This window comes from Hypanus sabinus, chromosome 16 (genome assembly GCF_030144855.1).
Source record: "Hypanus sabinus isolate sHypSab1 chromosome 16, sHypSab1.hap1, whole genome shotgun sequence".
In the NCBI taxonomy this organism is placed as follows: Eukaryota; Metazoa; Chordata; class Chondrichthyes; order Myliobatiformes; family Dasyatidae; genus Hypanus; species Hypanus sabinus.
In genome coordinates this window covers 80,313,812-80,331,377 of record NC_082721.1, presented here as the reverse complement: position 1 = coordinate 80,331,377, position 17,566 = coordinate 80,313,812, and the positions used below count along the sequence as shown (strand labels likewise).

The 17,566-nt window shown below is 42.9% G+C and overlaps 1 protein-coding gene across 1 annotated transcript in view; it reads left to right on the top strand.

The window, feature by feature from the left end:
• odad3 (outer dynein arm docking complex subunit 3) overlaps window positions 1–17,566 on the top strand; it is a 65,819-nt gene that overhangs the window by 304 nt on the left and 47,949 nt on the right. Inside the window, exons 1-6 of the mRNA XM_059992189.1 lie at window positions 1–88; window positions 1,542–1,663; window positions 5,853–5,927; window positions 10,445–10,624; window positions 11,831–11,932; window positions 14,036–14,161. The exon at window positions 1–88 is cut by the window's left edge and continues 304 nt beyond it. Coding sequence (XP_059848172.1) covers window positions 10–88; window positions 1,542–1,663; window positions 5,853–5,927; window positions 10,445–10,624; window positions 11,831–11,932; window positions 14,036–14,161 — 684 coding nt within the window. The 5' untranslated portion in view covers window positions 1–9. The remainder of the gene's footprint in view (window positions 89–1,541; window positions 1,664–5,852; window positions 5,928–10,444; window positions 10,625–11,830; window positions 11,933–14,035; window positions 14,162–17,566) is intronic.

Here is a 17,566-nt window from a genome sequence, read left to right as displayed (position 1 = left end):
CGATCGACCATGCCGGGACAGTGTTCACGAGTGCGACTCCCCGTGCAGGAGCAGATCTGGGATTTGCAGAAAAAAATTCAGCTCTTGGGTGTGTGCTTGGTTTAATAGGGACCGCGGGTTTGTAAACCACGGCCTGGTTGGCGCTCGAGTTGACTGGATTAATGGGAGCCTGTTCAATATGCAGTACAGGTGAAATCCCGTGTGGAGGGTGAGCACCCAGCTTTGATAGCTGGGCATGTGCCTGCAGACGCTAAGCACAATCTGACAGCAGAAATATAAACGACCTTCAGTGGGTTCCCGTGGGTTTCTCTGTTTTTGTGGCTACCTGTTGCAAGGTTGTATAATATATACAGACTTTGATAATACATGTACCTTGAGCTGTTGGGGGATGCTGATGAATTGCCTCTACTTGGGATTGTGTGTGTGTGTGTGTTTCTTTATGGGAGAAAGAATGTGAAGGAAAAAGACTGGAAAGAGAAAGGTGCAGAGAGATTGAGACCTAGGGACTGAAGAGCACTGCCACAGGTAGTGTTGAGAAGAGGGATGGAGGGAGGCTGGATAAAGCCAGAGATGCAAGGGAGAAGGATGGAGGAAAATAGTAAGTTGTTTAATTAGCAGAAGCAACTGGAGGGGCCACTCTTTTAGGCCTAACTGTAGCCAGTTCTTTAGCTACTTACCTTGTAAAATCAAGCTTCATTTAATGTGGACTTAAAATTCTGTAACATTTTTTCCCATGGCTTCAACAACACTATGAGGTTCTTCCATTTTGCCAACACACCAGTCCTCATAGAGGGATCAGAAGTGGAAAGAGTGAGTAATTTCAAGTTCCTGGGTGCCAAAATCTCTGAAGACCTAACCTGCACCCACATTTGCAGCTATAAAGAAGGCAGAACAGTGGCTATACTTCATTAGGAGTTTGAGGGAGATTTGGTATGTCACCAAAAACACTTCCAAATTTCTACAGATGTACCGTGGGGGGGGGGGGCATCCCAACTGGCTGCACCACCGCCTGGGATGGTGGGGGGTGGTGAGGCTACTGCACAGGATCGAAATAAGCTACAGAGTTGTAAACTCAGTCAGCTCCATCATGGGCACCAGCCTCCATAGTATCCAGGACACCTTCAAGGAGCGATGCCTTAAAAAGGCAGCGTCCATCATTAAGGACCCCAGCACCCAACACATGTCCTCTTCTCATTGCTACCATCAGGAAGGAGGTACAGAAGCCTGAAGACACACACTCAGCGATTCAGAGCCTTTTCCGCTCTGCCATCTGATTTCTGAATGGACTTTGAACCCGTGAACATTACCTCACCACTTATTTTATTCCTTTTTTTTGCTCTACTTAATATACATACCTACTGTAACTCACAGTTCTTTCTCTATTTTAATGTGTCGCATTGTACTGCAGCTGCAAACTTAATAAATTTCATGACACATGCCAGTGATAGTAAACATGTCATGATTCTGAAGTTATGGTATCAGCTACACGTGATAGTGTCTACCTGTACAAGATCCTAACATTACTTCTTGCTGTCTTTCAGAGGGTGATCGGAAGGCTTATTATGAAACTTCGCAAGATAAAATCAAGAAAAACAAGGAGACTGTTCAGCACCTGAGACAAGAGATCAAGCAGCTGCATAGAGCACTGGCTGGAGCACTGATGGTAAGACTGGACAAACTTTTGGGTGCACAACCCTGAAGATCTCCCAGACATGCAAGTCTTGATCACTGGGACAACTACATTTGTTTTTGCCCCAGTGACAGAGAGAAAGTCAAGGTTACACCTCTGACAAGCCACTTACAAAGAAAAATCTTGAGGTTGTTGCACAGAGGGGAATGGAATGAATGAGCTGCTGCACTGTGCAGAGAGAGAGAGAGATCTGGAACCATGAACGACTACAGTGAGGGTGATTGTGGGAGGGAGATCCAAAAGGAAGTTGTAAGTTGGCAGAAGAATAATTTGCCAATGATGTTACAAGAAAGGGGATGTAGAAGAGCTGAGAGTCAGTGAAAAATTCCTCCAGCAACTCAAACCTTTGGCTCAAATGTGGTATCTGCACCATTGTTCAAACATGATGGAATGTGACCAAATCTGTCACAAAGTTGTGTTCTAGCGATAAAAACCTGGGAATCCGGCCAGTGAATGCAGGAGCTACAGATGGCTATCATTGCTTTCAGCATCTCATCCTCTAAAGGATTAGTCAAAATAACTAGCTATCCACAGCCCAAGAACAAGCCATGTTCTCTTGTCTATACACATCAGTCTGCTAAGACCCATGTGCCGGAACATTGTGAACGTCTACCAGCACAATCTTAATCCTGATATTGCATGCTGTGGAAAGATAACAAATACAATACTGTTTTGTTAAATATATGCTACTAAAAACTTCCCACTGTCTCATTTCCCTCAGGCTTCTGCACCTATTTTGGATATGCACTTTAGTAAACTATTTAAGAACTCTTTAAAAGCTATTTATTAATGCTTTTTGGGAGGGTGATTTTAGATGCATATCATATTTATACTGAGTTAAATACTGTATGTAATTAGTTTTGCTACAATAAGTGTATGGGACACTGGAAAAATGTTGAATTTCCCCTTGGGGATGAATAAAGTATCTATCTATCTATCTAACTATCTATCTATCTATCTATCTATCTATCTATCTATCTATCTATCTATCTATCTATCTATCTATCTATTTCTGGGCAATCGAAGAATGTGTATCTACCCAGGAGGCAAATTAAGCAGGCCAAAGGTTTTAAATATTACTACCCATTGGGAAGTTTTCTCGCCCACTGTCTCTTCAACATTTGATTAATGGTTATGCCTTCCCTGGAGAAATTTGCGTTTGTCAATGTCTTGGCATCTGTCATATCTGTATTTCTCCTCAGCATTCACAAAATATACGCTCATTTCAACATCATCACCAATTCCAAAACAAAAATTAGCATGATACAACTCCATCCTACTTAGCTGCAACATTTGATCATAGACTTTCATAATGATCTTCCAAAGAAAATGCTTTGAAGATCAAGAGTACGGTGAGAATTACAAAAACTACTCGGAATGAGCTAAGCTGCCACCTTGGTTGAACTTTGCAGCTCTGTTATAGTATTCATCTTCTCTCAGCCAGGGACGGTACACCTCTCTGGGTTATTAGAACTCACACCAGATATCCAGCTAAATTCTACAGTGTCCGCTATTGTCAGAACTGAGGCTTACATTAATTCAGTAGCTATTCCCCACAACAAATGTCACATGTGGAGTGATCATTCACAAGTGCTGCCCTACGTCTCTCTGTCTATAGAGATTTGAAGAAGCTTCCATCTCGCCACTTTCTGGTCAAACGTACAAACATGACAGTGCAGCAGGTTGGAGGAAAGCGTGGAATAAAACCGCCATCCAGAGTAAACACTTGCCAATCCAACGTGAAACAGTTCACATTTTGACTTGTCATGCATCAGGAGTAGCCACTGCAGTCTCTTATGCACAGATAGTGTTTTAGGAAATGTGGCAATCCTGAACCGACTAATAGAGTAAAGATATCCCCTTTACAAATTCGGAAGTGACTGCTTTTGTAAAGAGACTGAGACTAATCAACTAATTATTAACCTAGGCTGTTGTTCTAAGTCATCAGTATGAAAGAAGATGCCCATTAGCTCTGTTTACTGACCTTTACAGATCTCCAGTGTATTTATTTATCTATCTAATCTAACTATTTATCTATCTATTTATCTGTCTGGATATCTGTCTATTTATCTATCATCTATTGACATACAGCAATAGGCCTTTACAGTCCTTTGAGGAACACCGCCTGAAAATCCCCTGATTTAATCCTAGCCTAATCATGGGACAACTTACATTGACCAATTAACTACAAACTAATACGTCTTTGAACTGCGGGAGGAAACTCACACAGTCATAGGGAGAACGTACCAAATCCTTACAGGTAGCGGCAGGAATTGAATCAGGGTCACTGCTACTGTAAAGTGTTGTGCAAACTACTACACTATCGAGCCGCAATAATGAAATTGTCATCACAAGCACGAGGAAATCTGCAGATGCTGGAAATTCAAGCAACACACACAAAATGCTGGAGGAACTCAGCAGGCTAGGCAGCATCTATAGCAGGGGTGTCAAACTCATTTTAGGTCACGGGCCGGATTGGGCAAAATGCAGCTTCATGCGGGCCGGATCAGTCGGGCGCGTGCGAACGCAGCTTTCATTGCCTCCGTTTTTTCAGCCTGTTCTCACGTGTCTCAGTCTCTGCTATAACTACAAAGTGTTTCACTTCACAAATTCTGTTTCTTATGAAGAAGACGGCTGAGCAAACATTATTTTTAGGATTGGTATTAACTTACAATCATAGGCTTCATATCGCCGGGCCGTTAATAATTAAAATAATAGATCTATCTAAAATGATCTCGCGGGCCGGATATAATTGTACACCGGACCGGATATGGACTGCGGGCCTTGAGTTTGACACCTATGATCTATAGGAAGAAGTACAGTCGACGTTTCGGGCCGAGACCCTTCATCAGGACTAACTGAAAGAAGAGATAGTAATAGATTTGATGGTGGAAGGGGGAGGGGGAGATCTGAAAGGATAGAAGACAGGAGGAGGAGGGATGCCCTCCTGTCTTCTATCCTTTCAGATCTCCCCTTCCCGCTCCCACTTTCAAATCTCTTACTACCTCTCCTTTCAGTTAGTCCTGACGAAGGGTCTCGGCCCGAAACATCGACTGTACTTCTTCCTACGTGAAATTGTCATCCTTTTATTCAAATCCCTTTCCCCCAGTCTTTGTAAGCTCTACCAGTCCTCAGTTCTCCACCTTTGATCCTTCAATCAACCCATAGTTTAATCGCTCAACCATGAATCAGAGTCAGAATCAGGTTTAGTATCACCAGCGTACGTCATGAAATTTGTTAACTTGATGGCACCAGTACAATGAAATACATGATAAATAAATAGAGGAAATAAAACTGAGTTACAGTAAGTATATCTATGTCTATTAAATAGTTGTTAAAATAAGTAGTACAAATAAAAAAGGAGTGAGGTAGTGTTCACGGGTTCAATGTCCATTCTGAAATCAGTTGGCAGAGGGGAAGAAGCTGTCCCTTAATCACTGAGTGTGTGCCTTCAGGCTTCTGTACCTCCTTCCCGATGTGAAGAGGACATGTCCTGGGTGGTGGGGATCCTTAATGATGGACGCTGCCTTCCCAAGGCACTGCTCCTTGGATGGTATGGAGGTCAATATCCATGATGGAGCTGTCTAAATTTACAAGTTTCCGCAACTTACTTCAATCCTGTTAAGTAGCCACCCCCCCCCCCCCCCCCCACATACCAGAAAGTGACGCAGCCAGTCAGAATGTCCATATCTTCAGCTGCAAGTGTTCTAAGCTCTGGAATTCCACTGTAAACTCTCCCTGCCTCCCTCTCTACATCTTAATGTATTTTTAAAACCTACTTCTTTTACTGTGCCTTTTTAGCTCCAATTATAACTTTGCTTAATAATTATAGTGGTAGTTAATAGTGTTAATCCCATGCCCCTTCATTGACCACTACCACATGGGAGGAGTTCACATTTTGTACAAGCAAGGTTATCAGTAAAGTTCAGTTGAATATCCTGCATGCTGGCATCTTGGTGTGCTCTGCACTCTCCCTCAACATCAAACACAACAATACAGAGCACCTTTGTAAATTGAAGGTACTAAATGAATAAAGGTGATGTTGCAGTTGTCGCTAAATTAGCTCTGTCTGTCCCTTGTGCATCTATTCAAGTTCAAATCAATGACAGGCTGAATATTGGAAGACAGAATGGTTATAATGAATTTGTAATTTGTGTTTCAGAGTGATAAGAAGTTTGTGCAAGTTTCATTTCAAGATCACCATGACAAAGTAGCTCTGAGGAACAAGAGTGGAAAGGTAAACATTTATTGGATTTCTTTGACTATTACACAGTTATAGGTGGTTGTTTCCAGACTTTTCCGCTTTTGCTGAAAGATGCAAAAATGAAGCCTTTTTGTAAATCCAATGACTTGCTTAGAGAAAGTAGAATTTTGAGGTTGGTCTGAACCAAGAAGGTCTCAACTAGCCTTTAGCATTGACTCTGAAGTTGCTGGATTCTACAAGATGATGTGGGAAGGTAGCTCATTAATTAGAGCAAGGAGTTGTGAAAAATTGTGGACATCACTCAACAAGGACAGCAGCCTCTCCTCTATGGACTCTGACTAGACCTCACTGCTTCAAAAAAGCAGCCAACATAGTCTAAGACTCCACCCACTCCAGACATTCTCGCTTCTCCCTCCTCCCATCCCTGATACAAATCCCTGAAAGCGCATATCACCAGGCTCAAGGACATCCTCAACAGCACTGTTACGTGACTTTTGACAGACAGACATACTTTATTGATCCCGAGGGAAATTGGGTTTCGTTACAGCCACACCAACCAAGAATAGTGAAGAAATATAGCAATATAAAACCATAAGTAATTAAATAATAATAAGTTAATCATGCCAAGTGGAAATAAGTCCAGGACCAGCCTATTGGCTCAGGGTGTCCGAGGGAGGAGTTGTAAAGTTTGATGGCCACAGGTAGGAATGACTTCCTATGACGCTCAGTGTTACATCTCGGTGGAATGAGTCTCTGGCTGAATGTACTCCTGTGCCTAACCAGTACATTATGGAGTGGATGGGAGTCATTGTCCAAGATGGCATGCAACTTGGACAGCATCCTCTTTTCAGACACCACCGTCAGAGAGTCCAGTTCCACCCCCACAAGATCACTGGCCTTACGAATGAGTTTGTTGATTCTGCTGGTGTCTGCTACCCTCCGCCTGCTGCCCCAGCACACAACAGCAAACATGATAGCACTCACATGACCCTCACAGTGAATGGTCCCCAGTACGATAAGATGGACTCTTGACCTCACAATTTACTTTGATATGGCCTTGTACCTTATTGTCCACCTGGACTGCACTTTCTCTGTAGCTGCTACACTTTATTCTGCATTCTGTTAACTGTTCTAGTTTGTACTACTTCATTATACTGCTGAAGTTGAATGATCTGGTTGGAAGACAATTTTCACCGTAGCTTGGCGCATGTGCAGCAACGTATGGGGATCAACCAAGTACAAGGTGAAGCTGTACCAGAGCTGTGTTCTGTCCACATTCTTGTGTGGATTGGAATGCTGGCACGTGACAGAGTACGACCTTCCCAAGCTGTCTTCATTCCACACCATGAGACTCCAGAGATGCTCTGTATTATCTGGCCAAGAAAGATCTCCACCCACGTCCTAATCCTTCAGTATCACCAAGGGGACATGACCACAGTCACCATGAGGAAATTTTGGAGATGGATTGATGATGAGAGGAAAAGCCATTGGACTTCTGAAGGGTGGAGGACACATGGGAGACCAAAGACAACTTGGCGCTGTACCGTGCAGGCAGAAGTGAGGATCCTGGAGCACAATAGAGAAGACAGCCAAAGACAGACAGAGATGGAGGACCTTCACTGCTGCCCTGAATACCAGTAACAACAAACAGTTGTGAAAAAAATAAATCAATTTTCCTATTTAATTAAACCCAGAGTGAAGAATTGCCACTGTTAAGGTTCTGACATCAGGCTGCTTACACATTCTCTTCTATCTCAAAAATACCGTGTTTCAAAAGGGCAGCAATCATAATGGTGCCTAAGAAGAGCAGGGTGAGCTGCCTGAAGAACCAGGTCCCAGCAGCACTCCTAATGTGGAGAAGTGCTTTGAGAGTTTGGTCACAGCTAAAATTAACTCCTACCTGAGAGAGGACCTGCGCCACTACAGTTTCTCTAGTGCCTCAACAGGTCTACAGTGGACTCATTCTCACTGGGTCTCCATTTAACTTTGGAGCACATATGTCAATTACGTCGAGTAGCAGGTCAGGGGTTTCTACAGTTATATTAATAGCAAAAGGATAGTGAGGGATAAAATTGGTCCCTTAGAGAATCAGAGTGGACAGCTATGTGCCGAGCCAAAAGAGATGGGTAAGATTTTGAACAATTTCTTTTCTTCAGTATTCACTAAGGAGAAGGATATTGAATTGTGTAAGGTAAGGGAAACAAGTAGGGTGGTTGTGGAAACTATGATGATTAAAGAAGAGGAAGTACTGGCGCTTTAGAAGAATATAACAGTGGAATTCCCTGGGTCCTGACAGGATATACCCTAGGTCCTTGAGGGAAATTAGTGTAGAAATAGCAGGGGCTCTGACAGAAATATTTCACATGTCATTAGAAACGGGGATGGTGCCAGAGGATTGGCGTATTGCTTACGTGGTTCCATTGTTCAAAAAGGTTTCTAAGAGTAAACCTAGCGATTATCGGCCTGTAAGTTTGACGTCAGTGGTAGGTAAATTAATGGAAAGTATTCTTAGAGATGGTAAAATATAATTATCTGGATAGACATGGTCTGATTAGGAACAGTCAGCATGGATTTGTGTGTGGAAAGTCATGTTTGACAAATCTTATTGAATTTTTTGAAGAAGTTGCTAGGAAAGTTGATGAGGGTAAAGCAGTGGATGATGTCTATATGGACTTCAGTAAGGCCTTTGACAAGGTTCCACACGGAAGTTTAGTTAGGAAGGTTCAATCGTTAGGTATTAATGTTGAAGTAGTAAAATGGATTCAACAGTGGCTGGATGGGAGATGCCAGAGAGTAGTGGTGGATAACTGTTTGGCAAGTTGGAGGCCGGTGACTAGTGGTGTGCCTCGGATATGTACTGGGTCCAATGTTGTTTGTCATATACATTAATGATCTGGATGATGGGGTGGTAAATTGGATTAGTAAGTATGCAAATGATACTAAGATAGGTGCCGTTGTGGATAATGAAGTCGGTTTTCAAAGCTTGCAGAGATTTAGCCCAGTTAGTAGAGTGGGCTGAAAGATGGCAGATGGAGTTTAATGCTGATAAGTGTGAGGTGCTACACTTTGGTAGGACTAATCAAAATAGGACATACATGGTAAATGGTAGGGCATTGAGGAATGCAGTAGAACAGAGTGATCTAGGAATAATGGTGCACAGTTCCCTGAAGGTGGAATCTCATGTGGATAGGGTGGTGAAGAAAACTTTAGGTATGCTGGCCTTTATAAATCAGAGCATTGAGTATAGGAGCAACACGAGTGAATCTGCAGATGCTAGAAATAAATAAAAACACAAAATGCTGGCAGAACTCAGCAGGCCAGACAGCATCTATGGGAAGTTTGAACCCTGAAGGGTTTCAGCCCGTAACGTTGTCACTACCTCCTCCCATAGATACTGTCTGGCCTGCTGAGTTCTGCCAGCATCTTGTGCTTTCATTGAGTGTAGGAGTTGGGATGTAATGTTAAGATTATACAAGGGCATTGGTGAGGCCAAATTTGGATATTGTGTACAATTCTGGGCACCGAATTATAGGAAAGATGTCAACAAAATAGAGAGTGTACAGAGGAGATTTACTAGAATGTTACCTGGGTTTCAGCACCTAAGTTACAAAGAAAGGTTGAACAAGTTAGGTCTTTATTCTTTAGAGCGTAGAAGGTTGAGGGGGGACTTGATAGAGGTATTTAAAATTATGAGGGGGATAGATAGAGTTGACGTGGATAGGCTTTTTCCATTGAGAGTAGAGGAGATTCAAACAAGAGGACATGAGTTGAGAGTTAAGGGGCAAAAGTTTAGGGGTAACACAAGAGGAAACTTCTCTACTCAGTGAGTGGTAACTGTGTGGAAGGAGCTTCCAGTAGAAGTGGTAGAGGCAGGTTCGATTTTGTCATTTAAAAAAAATTGAATAGGTATATGGACAGGAAAGGAATGGAGGGTTATGGGCTGAGTGCGGGCCAGTGGGACTAGGTGAGAGTAAGCGTTCGCACGGACTAGAAGGGCTGAGATGGCCTGTTTCCGTGCTGTAATTGTTAAATGGTTATATGGGTTGCTGGGCTGTGCAGCTCAAAGGGCTGAGAAAGCCTATTCCACGCTGTATCTCAATAAAATCAACATAGAATAAAGATTCTGAACTATTGGATTGAATTAAAATCTCTGAATACTATTGTCTCTTAATATCTCTGCATCTGAGGAATTGGTCTGCGTTTAACCTGCTGCAATTAATGAAATTCTATTCGTGATTTTCTGTTGAATGTACTTTTAATTCTGATGTGTGTCACAGAGCATATCAGGATGTTTAACACTTGCTATCCGAAAGGTTGAGGACACAAACTTTCTAGTAATGAAGGTACTTGAGTTATTTCAAGTACCTTCCTTACTGTCTGATTCAAGTAGTACTCTGATTGTTGGATAGCCAGACTTTGCATTGGCAGATGTTTATGCTGCTAGGATTGCTTGTATTTAGTACAAAAATTAATAAATATCTCCTGTGCAACCTGGCAAGATTTGTGACAATCCATGTTTGAGGATTTATCAGATCTCCCTCATTGCCCAGGATATCATGGTGGTTATGGATCAGAAGGTGTGTGAAAAGGCAAAGCGCCTCAACGCTCTCAAGCATGAGACAGAAATCAAGAAGAAGCAGCAGTTGAACCTGGAGCTACAGTACAACAAGAAGATGGAGGAGGCTGCCTTCCTGCAGGCAGTGGAGGAGAACTCGTCGGAGGAAGCACAGGTAGGATTCGCTTCTAGTAACAACTCCAAAAGAAGGTGTCTACTGTGGTAAAGCCAATTCTGAATCCATGAACCCCATGCATCTTACCTTTCTGGATAAGACTACCGTAAAGGACATTGTCAAGTCTTTAATAATATCTGAGGAGACAGCATCTACTGCCCCTACCCTTAACCTCAAACACTCCTCAAGAATCTTAGTCAAGTTTTCATGAATTATATTCCTATGAATCCTCTCCAATAGCTGACTTACCAGCCTACTGACATAATTTCCTGGATTATCCTACTTTCCTTCTTAAACAAAGGATCAAAATTATCCATTCTGTAGATCCCCAGGAATTCACCTCTTCTAAGTGAGGATACAAGGATCTTTGGGGCAATACACACAACATGCTGGAGGAACTCAATAGGTCAGGCAGTATCTATGGACGTAAGGTAAAGTTGATGAAATTGACAAGCTCAGCCTGGGTGCATGAAGCAGCACCGTTGTAGTGGAGAAAGAGTTGGGAGCATTACCAGGGAAGGCTTGGTACATGGACTGTTCTATGCTGCCAACAAAAAGGCAGGGAGAGCTGGGCCCTTGCAGGTGCCCATGAGTTTGGATTAAGTGGAGGGGCTGAAGTAGAAATTGTTAAGTGTGAGGACCAGTTCTACCCGACAGAGAAGGATGGTGGTAGAGGGGAACTGTTCGGGTCTTTTGCTGAGAAAGAAGTGAAGAAAGTTAAGGTTTTCTTAATGGGGGATAGAATTGTAAAGACAGCAGATATCCATGGTGAAAATGAGGTGGTCAGGACCAGAGAATTTAAACTTGTTGAGGAGATTGAGGTATTTATGAGTGGAAGTGTAATCGTCCATAAATATACTGATATTTATGAATGAAAGGATTCATGACTGTACAAAAATGAGTCCTGACGAAGGGTCTCGGCCTGAAACGTCGACAGTGCTTCTCCCTATAGATGCTGCCTGGCTTGCTGCGTTCCACCAGCATTTTGTGTGTGTTGCTTGAATTTCCAGCACCTGCAGATTTCCTCGTGTGTACAAAGCAATGCTTGGTCTTTCTACATCTCATAACCACTCGTTCCACTTTGCCTCATTGCCACTGAATGATAGCTAGTTACTTTAATGTTCTTTGTACAGAGCAGCATTTTGCAACTTTAAACCTTTTGTACTTTCTGCCACAATTCAACACTTCATTGACTTTGTGTTTTAGACCCTGCGGCTGCTTGAGAACCGTTTGGAGAAGACACAGCTGAAATCTGGTGAGGCATCACACGTGATGAAGGTGTATGAGACACTCAAGGCCCACCTGCAGGTATGGTCACCTTTTCCTGCTAAAGCCCCACGATTTTTAAAGCCACTGCAGCGGAGAGGGGAAAAGCTCACGCCCACACCCTGTTCTGGTTACATGTCCTGTACAAATCAGCATAGGTACAACCTCCTTGAGGAGGATTATTTACTGTGACAAGTTTGCAGGCTCCCTTCAAGAGATATTTGGAGAGAAAGAACCAAGAATCAAAATCAGGTTTATTATCACTGACATATCAAATTTCAAAGTAAATTTATTATCACAGGAGGAAGCTACATTTTATTACCAAGGTATGAATGCAGAGCACATCTCTGAGATTTATCTTCTCCAGATAGCCATGGAGTACAGGAAAACCATGGAAGTCATTGAAAGAAAAAACATCAACCCCCCCCCCACATGAAAAGAAACAAAACTCGCAAACCTCAAACTCCCCCGACCCCTCCCTCGCACAAAAACTAACAGATCGCCCACCCAGAAAACAGCAGCTCAAACATCAAACTCCAAGCCACCAACATCCTCCCACACACATAAAAGCAGCGACAATAACGTGAAACCTCAACCCCCTCTCTCGCGCACAGAAAAACCAGCAGATTGCCCACATGGAAAAACGCCGACAAGGGAACCAGATCCCCAAATCCCTGACCCCTCCCTCACATGGAAACTAACACTTGGTAAATGGCAACAAGGAAGAAAACACAGAAGACTGAAGGAGACCATGTAAACTACCCTCCACACCAACAGTCACGTGTCTCGGAAGTTTGAAAACATCCTCCGTCAGTACAGAGGAGAGCGACAGCCCGAACGGTCCTTCTGTGGTGTGTGACTGCCTGCCCGACGAAGCCTTCCTGACCACCAACCCTATGCGGCACCATATACAACCCTGAGATTTATATTCTTGAAGGCATACTCAATATATCCATAGAATAATAGGCACAACAGAGTGAAATTTGTTGTTTTGTGGTAGCAGTACAGTGTAATACATGAAAATTTACTGCATTACAATTAGTAGATAGATAGATGAATAATTCAAAAGGAAAGTAGTGAGATAAAGCAAAGATCCTCGTCATCCAGGCTACGCTCTTTTCTTGCTGCTGCCATCAGGTAGAAGGTACAGGAGCCTCAGGGCTCACACCACTAGGCTCAGGAACAGTTACTACCCCTCAACCATCAGGCTCTTGAACAAAAGTGAATAACTACGCTCAGTTGCCCATCCATTGTGATGTTCCCACAACCAGTGATCTCATTCTAAGAACTCTTTACTTGTTATTTCATGTTCTCGTTATTTATTGCTATATATTTATATCAGCATTTGAAATTTGTTGTCTTCTGCACTCTAGCTGATCTTTCACTGATCCTGTTATAATTACTATTCTATAGATTTGCTGAGGGTTCCCACAGGAAAATTTAATCTCAGGTTTGTTTATGGTGACATACATGCACCTTGATAATAAAATTGACTTTGAACTTTGGGTTCGTGGACGCTATCAAGAAATCTAACAAATCTTAGCAAGGAGCAGATGTAAATTCATGCAGCTCCCTGGTTCTACCATCCATTGGGGATGTTTATCAGGAGCTCTGCATATGCAGGGCTCTTAGTATTATCAAGGATCCCACCCATCCGTCCAGCATCCTCGTTGACTTTCTACCATCAGGCAGGAGACCCTGACGCATGAACACAAGAACGGTCAGAATGAGAAACAGTTTCTTCCCTCAGGCCATTCGGCTTCTGAACTCTCAGATGCATCGCATTTGAAGTGTTAATCTGTTCTGTACCTTACAATAATTAATTTATGCACTTTAGTTTATTTCTCTGTAATCCATCTGTAGATTTCATCCTTACTTTCAAAAGTTATTGTGTGTTATGTGTACTACAGTGCTTTACACCTTGATTTCGAGAAACGTCATCTCATTTGATGGCACAGATGTAAGTATTTAAATGACAATAAACTTCACTTGACTTGACCTGGCTGCAGCCAGAAACATTTAGAGATACTAAGGTGAATGATTGATGGCTTAATTGATTCTGGTATATTGTGTCTATTATGACATGTTTTCTCGATGCTTATCCATGTTCAATTTGTTTTGAAATACATTTTTTTTTAACCGCAGGAGGAGAGTGTGACCTTTCAGAAGCAGCTGGACACACTGGAAGCTGAGATCCTGCAGCATCGGCAGCAGCTGAAGGAGCTGCAGGCCATAAACAACGATGCTCAGCTCTCTCGCGACGCTGCTAAGGTACAAGTCACAAAGTGCTTAATTCATCCATCAGAGATGTTGGAGTTCCATGCTCGTTAAGTGTACTGGGCACTGATTTACCTACTTCCGTAAGATACTTTGACCCATCGTACCTTTGTCTGCTCAAAGGACTACTGCTTTCCTCCATTATAACACACTCTCTCCTTCACACTAAGAGCAATTTAGAGTGGGCAGACAACCCACTGACGTGCACGGCTTTGGGACGTGGGAGGAAACGGGAACATCCGAGGGAAACCAAACGGTTACGGCGAGGATGTGCAAACTCTATAGAGGGAGCACCCAAGGTCAGGATTGAACCCCGGGGTGCTGAAACAGTGAGGCAGCAGCTCTGCTAACTGTGCCATTGTGTGCCAATCCTACAGCTCAGAGGCCTGAACTGAGCTCCTTCCTCATAAAGTGTAAGCGTAGTGTCAAACTCTAGAGTTGGCACTGGGTCTCCCAGTATTCCCACAGGGCAGTTATTGTGTGTATGCAAATAAATTAGTTTTCTGTGTCCAGATGGTTGAAGGGTATTAAGACAACTGCAAACTTAAATATGGCATTGGAACTGTGCTTAGCCCCACAATCATAAATACAGTGGCCCCCGTTTTTCGAACGTTCGCTTTACGACACCTTGCTGTTATGAAAGACCTACATTAGTTACCTGTTTTCGCCAACAGGAGGTGTTTTCACTGTTACAAAAAAAGGCAGTGCACACCCCAAGCAGCCAAGTTCCTCCCCCGAAACTGCATTCTCGCCGGCATTGCTTAAACACGTGCCTGTGAGCATCTGTGCTTTATGTTGATTTATTTTGTGCATCCGTTAACAAGATGACAAGGGCGTTACACTTAGCGTAAAACTAGACATAATAAAGCGTTTCGATCATGGTGAACGAAGTAGGGACATAGTGAGTTTGGCTAAGGGTTTGTGGAAGTTGACAAAGATGATGTTGAGGAGGTTTTGGCATCTCATGACCAAGAACTGACAGATGAAGAGCTGATGACGAGGAAAGGATAACAATTGAAGCCGAACGCAGTAGCGAAAGTGAAGTCGTCCTGGAACTGAACGTGAAGCAATTGCGTGAGATTTTCACTGCGATTGACAACGCTGCAATGATTGCAGAAAAGTATGACTTTAATTTTGAAAGGTTACATAGGTTTAGGGCAGGTTTGTAGGATGGTTTGAGTGCTTACAAAGAACTGTATGATAGAAAAATGCGCGAGGCTAAGCAGTCAAGCATACCGTCATTTTTCAAGCCTTCCACATCAGCCACAGCAGATGGCGAACCTCAACCTTCGACATCAAGGCAGGCAGACACAGAAGAAGGTGACCTGCCTGCCCTGATGGAAACAGACGATGATGAGATGACACCCCAGTGTCCCACCACCCCAACCTCCGACGACTCAGCCTAACACACCATCATCAGTGTCCTCACTGTCTTCCCGATTCTGGTAAGTGAAACTACACTGGACGTACTTTATTTCTACTTTATATAGGCTGTGTATTTTTATGTGCTACTTGGTATGATTTGGCAGCTTCATAGCTTAAAGGTTACTGGAAAGAGTGCTTCTGCCAAGAGCACGTGCGCTGAGTGTTTTTGCCGCAAATACTGCCGAGACCGCTTGCGTGAGATTTTCTTTACAGTGGACAGTACTGCAATAATTGCAGAAAAGTATTCCTACTTTATATAGGCTGTGTATTTATCAGATTGTTCCTGCTTTAACTATATGTTGCTGTTATTTTAGGTTTTATGTGTTATTTGGTAGGTTATTTTTTGGGTCTGCGAACGCTCACAAATTTTTCCCATATAAATAAATGGTAATTGCTTCTTCACTTTACGACGTTCCGGCTTTCGAACCGTTTCATAGGAACACCCTACCTTCGAATAGCTGGGGAAACCTGTATAAAGCAAGTAGAGTAAGGGGCCAAGCACCAGTTGAAAGACTAGGCTGTAATTTCAGGTGTGACTGTGTTGAGAAGCATGAGAAAACGGTTAGGTAAATAAAGAGGTATTAGTTAATAGCTAGGAATATTCTCCCCAAAATATATTCTATTCATAAAATTTGCAATTATGTAAGATACTCACTGGTACAACTTCACAGGGAAGTGCATACAACTGGGAAATTGGTGCCAACGGAGGGATTTTTGATTTAAGGGTAATGAGCCTGGTTCTTTATGGACCACCTAGGTTAATTAGTACGGAGGGTTAAGATTTCAACCTACATGACACAATGGAGAAGCAAGGACTCCTCTTACAAAAGAGGAGGCTTTGGCACTCCTGAGGTTCATAAAGGAGGATAAATCCTTGGGGCCTGACCAAGTGCACCTAAAATATTGTGGGAAATGAGAGAAGAAACTGCTGGGGCCTTGGCAGAGATTTTTATATCTTCTTTAGCCACAGATGAGGTACTGGAATACTAGATGGTGGCTAGTGTTGGGCCTTTATTTAAGAAAGGCTGCAAGGACATGCCAGGAAATTACAGGCCAGTGACCCTAACCTCCATGGTGGGCGTTCATGGAGGAGATGCTAAGAGACAGGATCTGCCTTCACTTGGAAAGTCAGGAATCGTTTATCAATGGATAGTCAGCATGGCTTTTTGTATAGTAAATCACATTTCATGAATTTGGCAGAGTTGTTTTGAAGAGACGACCAGGAGGATTGATTAGAGTGGGGCAGTAGATGTTGTCTATAAAGTCCTGTGTGGTAGATTGGTCTGGAAGGTGAGATCATCTTAAGATCATAAGATATAGGAGCAGAATTAGGCCATTTGGCTCATTGAGACTGTTCTGCCATTTCATCATGGCTGATCCATTTTCCCTCTCAGCCCCAATCTCCTGGCTTCTCCCCATATCCCTTCGTGCCCTGACCAATCAAGAATCTATCAACCTGTGCGTTAAATATACCCAATGACTTGGCCTCCACAGCCACCTGTGGCATCGATTTTCACAGATTCACAGGTCTCTGGCTAAGGACATTCCTTCAGATCCAGAGTGAGCTGCCCGGATGGATACAATATTGGAAGGGTCAGAGGGCAATAGTTAGAGAGTTTTTCAGTTTAAAGGTCTGTGTTCAGTGCTGGGACCCCTGTCTGTCACCTATATGAACAATTTTGATGAGAACGCAGCTGGCATGATTAGTAAGTTTGCAGATTCCCAAAATGGTGGTAGGGAGCAGTGAAGAAAATTATTTTAAGTTTCAGCAGGATCTAGATTAACTGGGAAATTGGACAAAGGGATGGGAGATGGAACTTAACATGGGTAAGTGTGAAATGATGCACTTTGGGTACCGAATCCAAAGCAGTTCTAGCTCTATACATGACAGGATCCTGAGGAGTGAAGTAGAACAGAGCAGCTTAGTGATACAAATGCAGAGTTACCTGCAAATGGTGACACAGTGGTAGATAA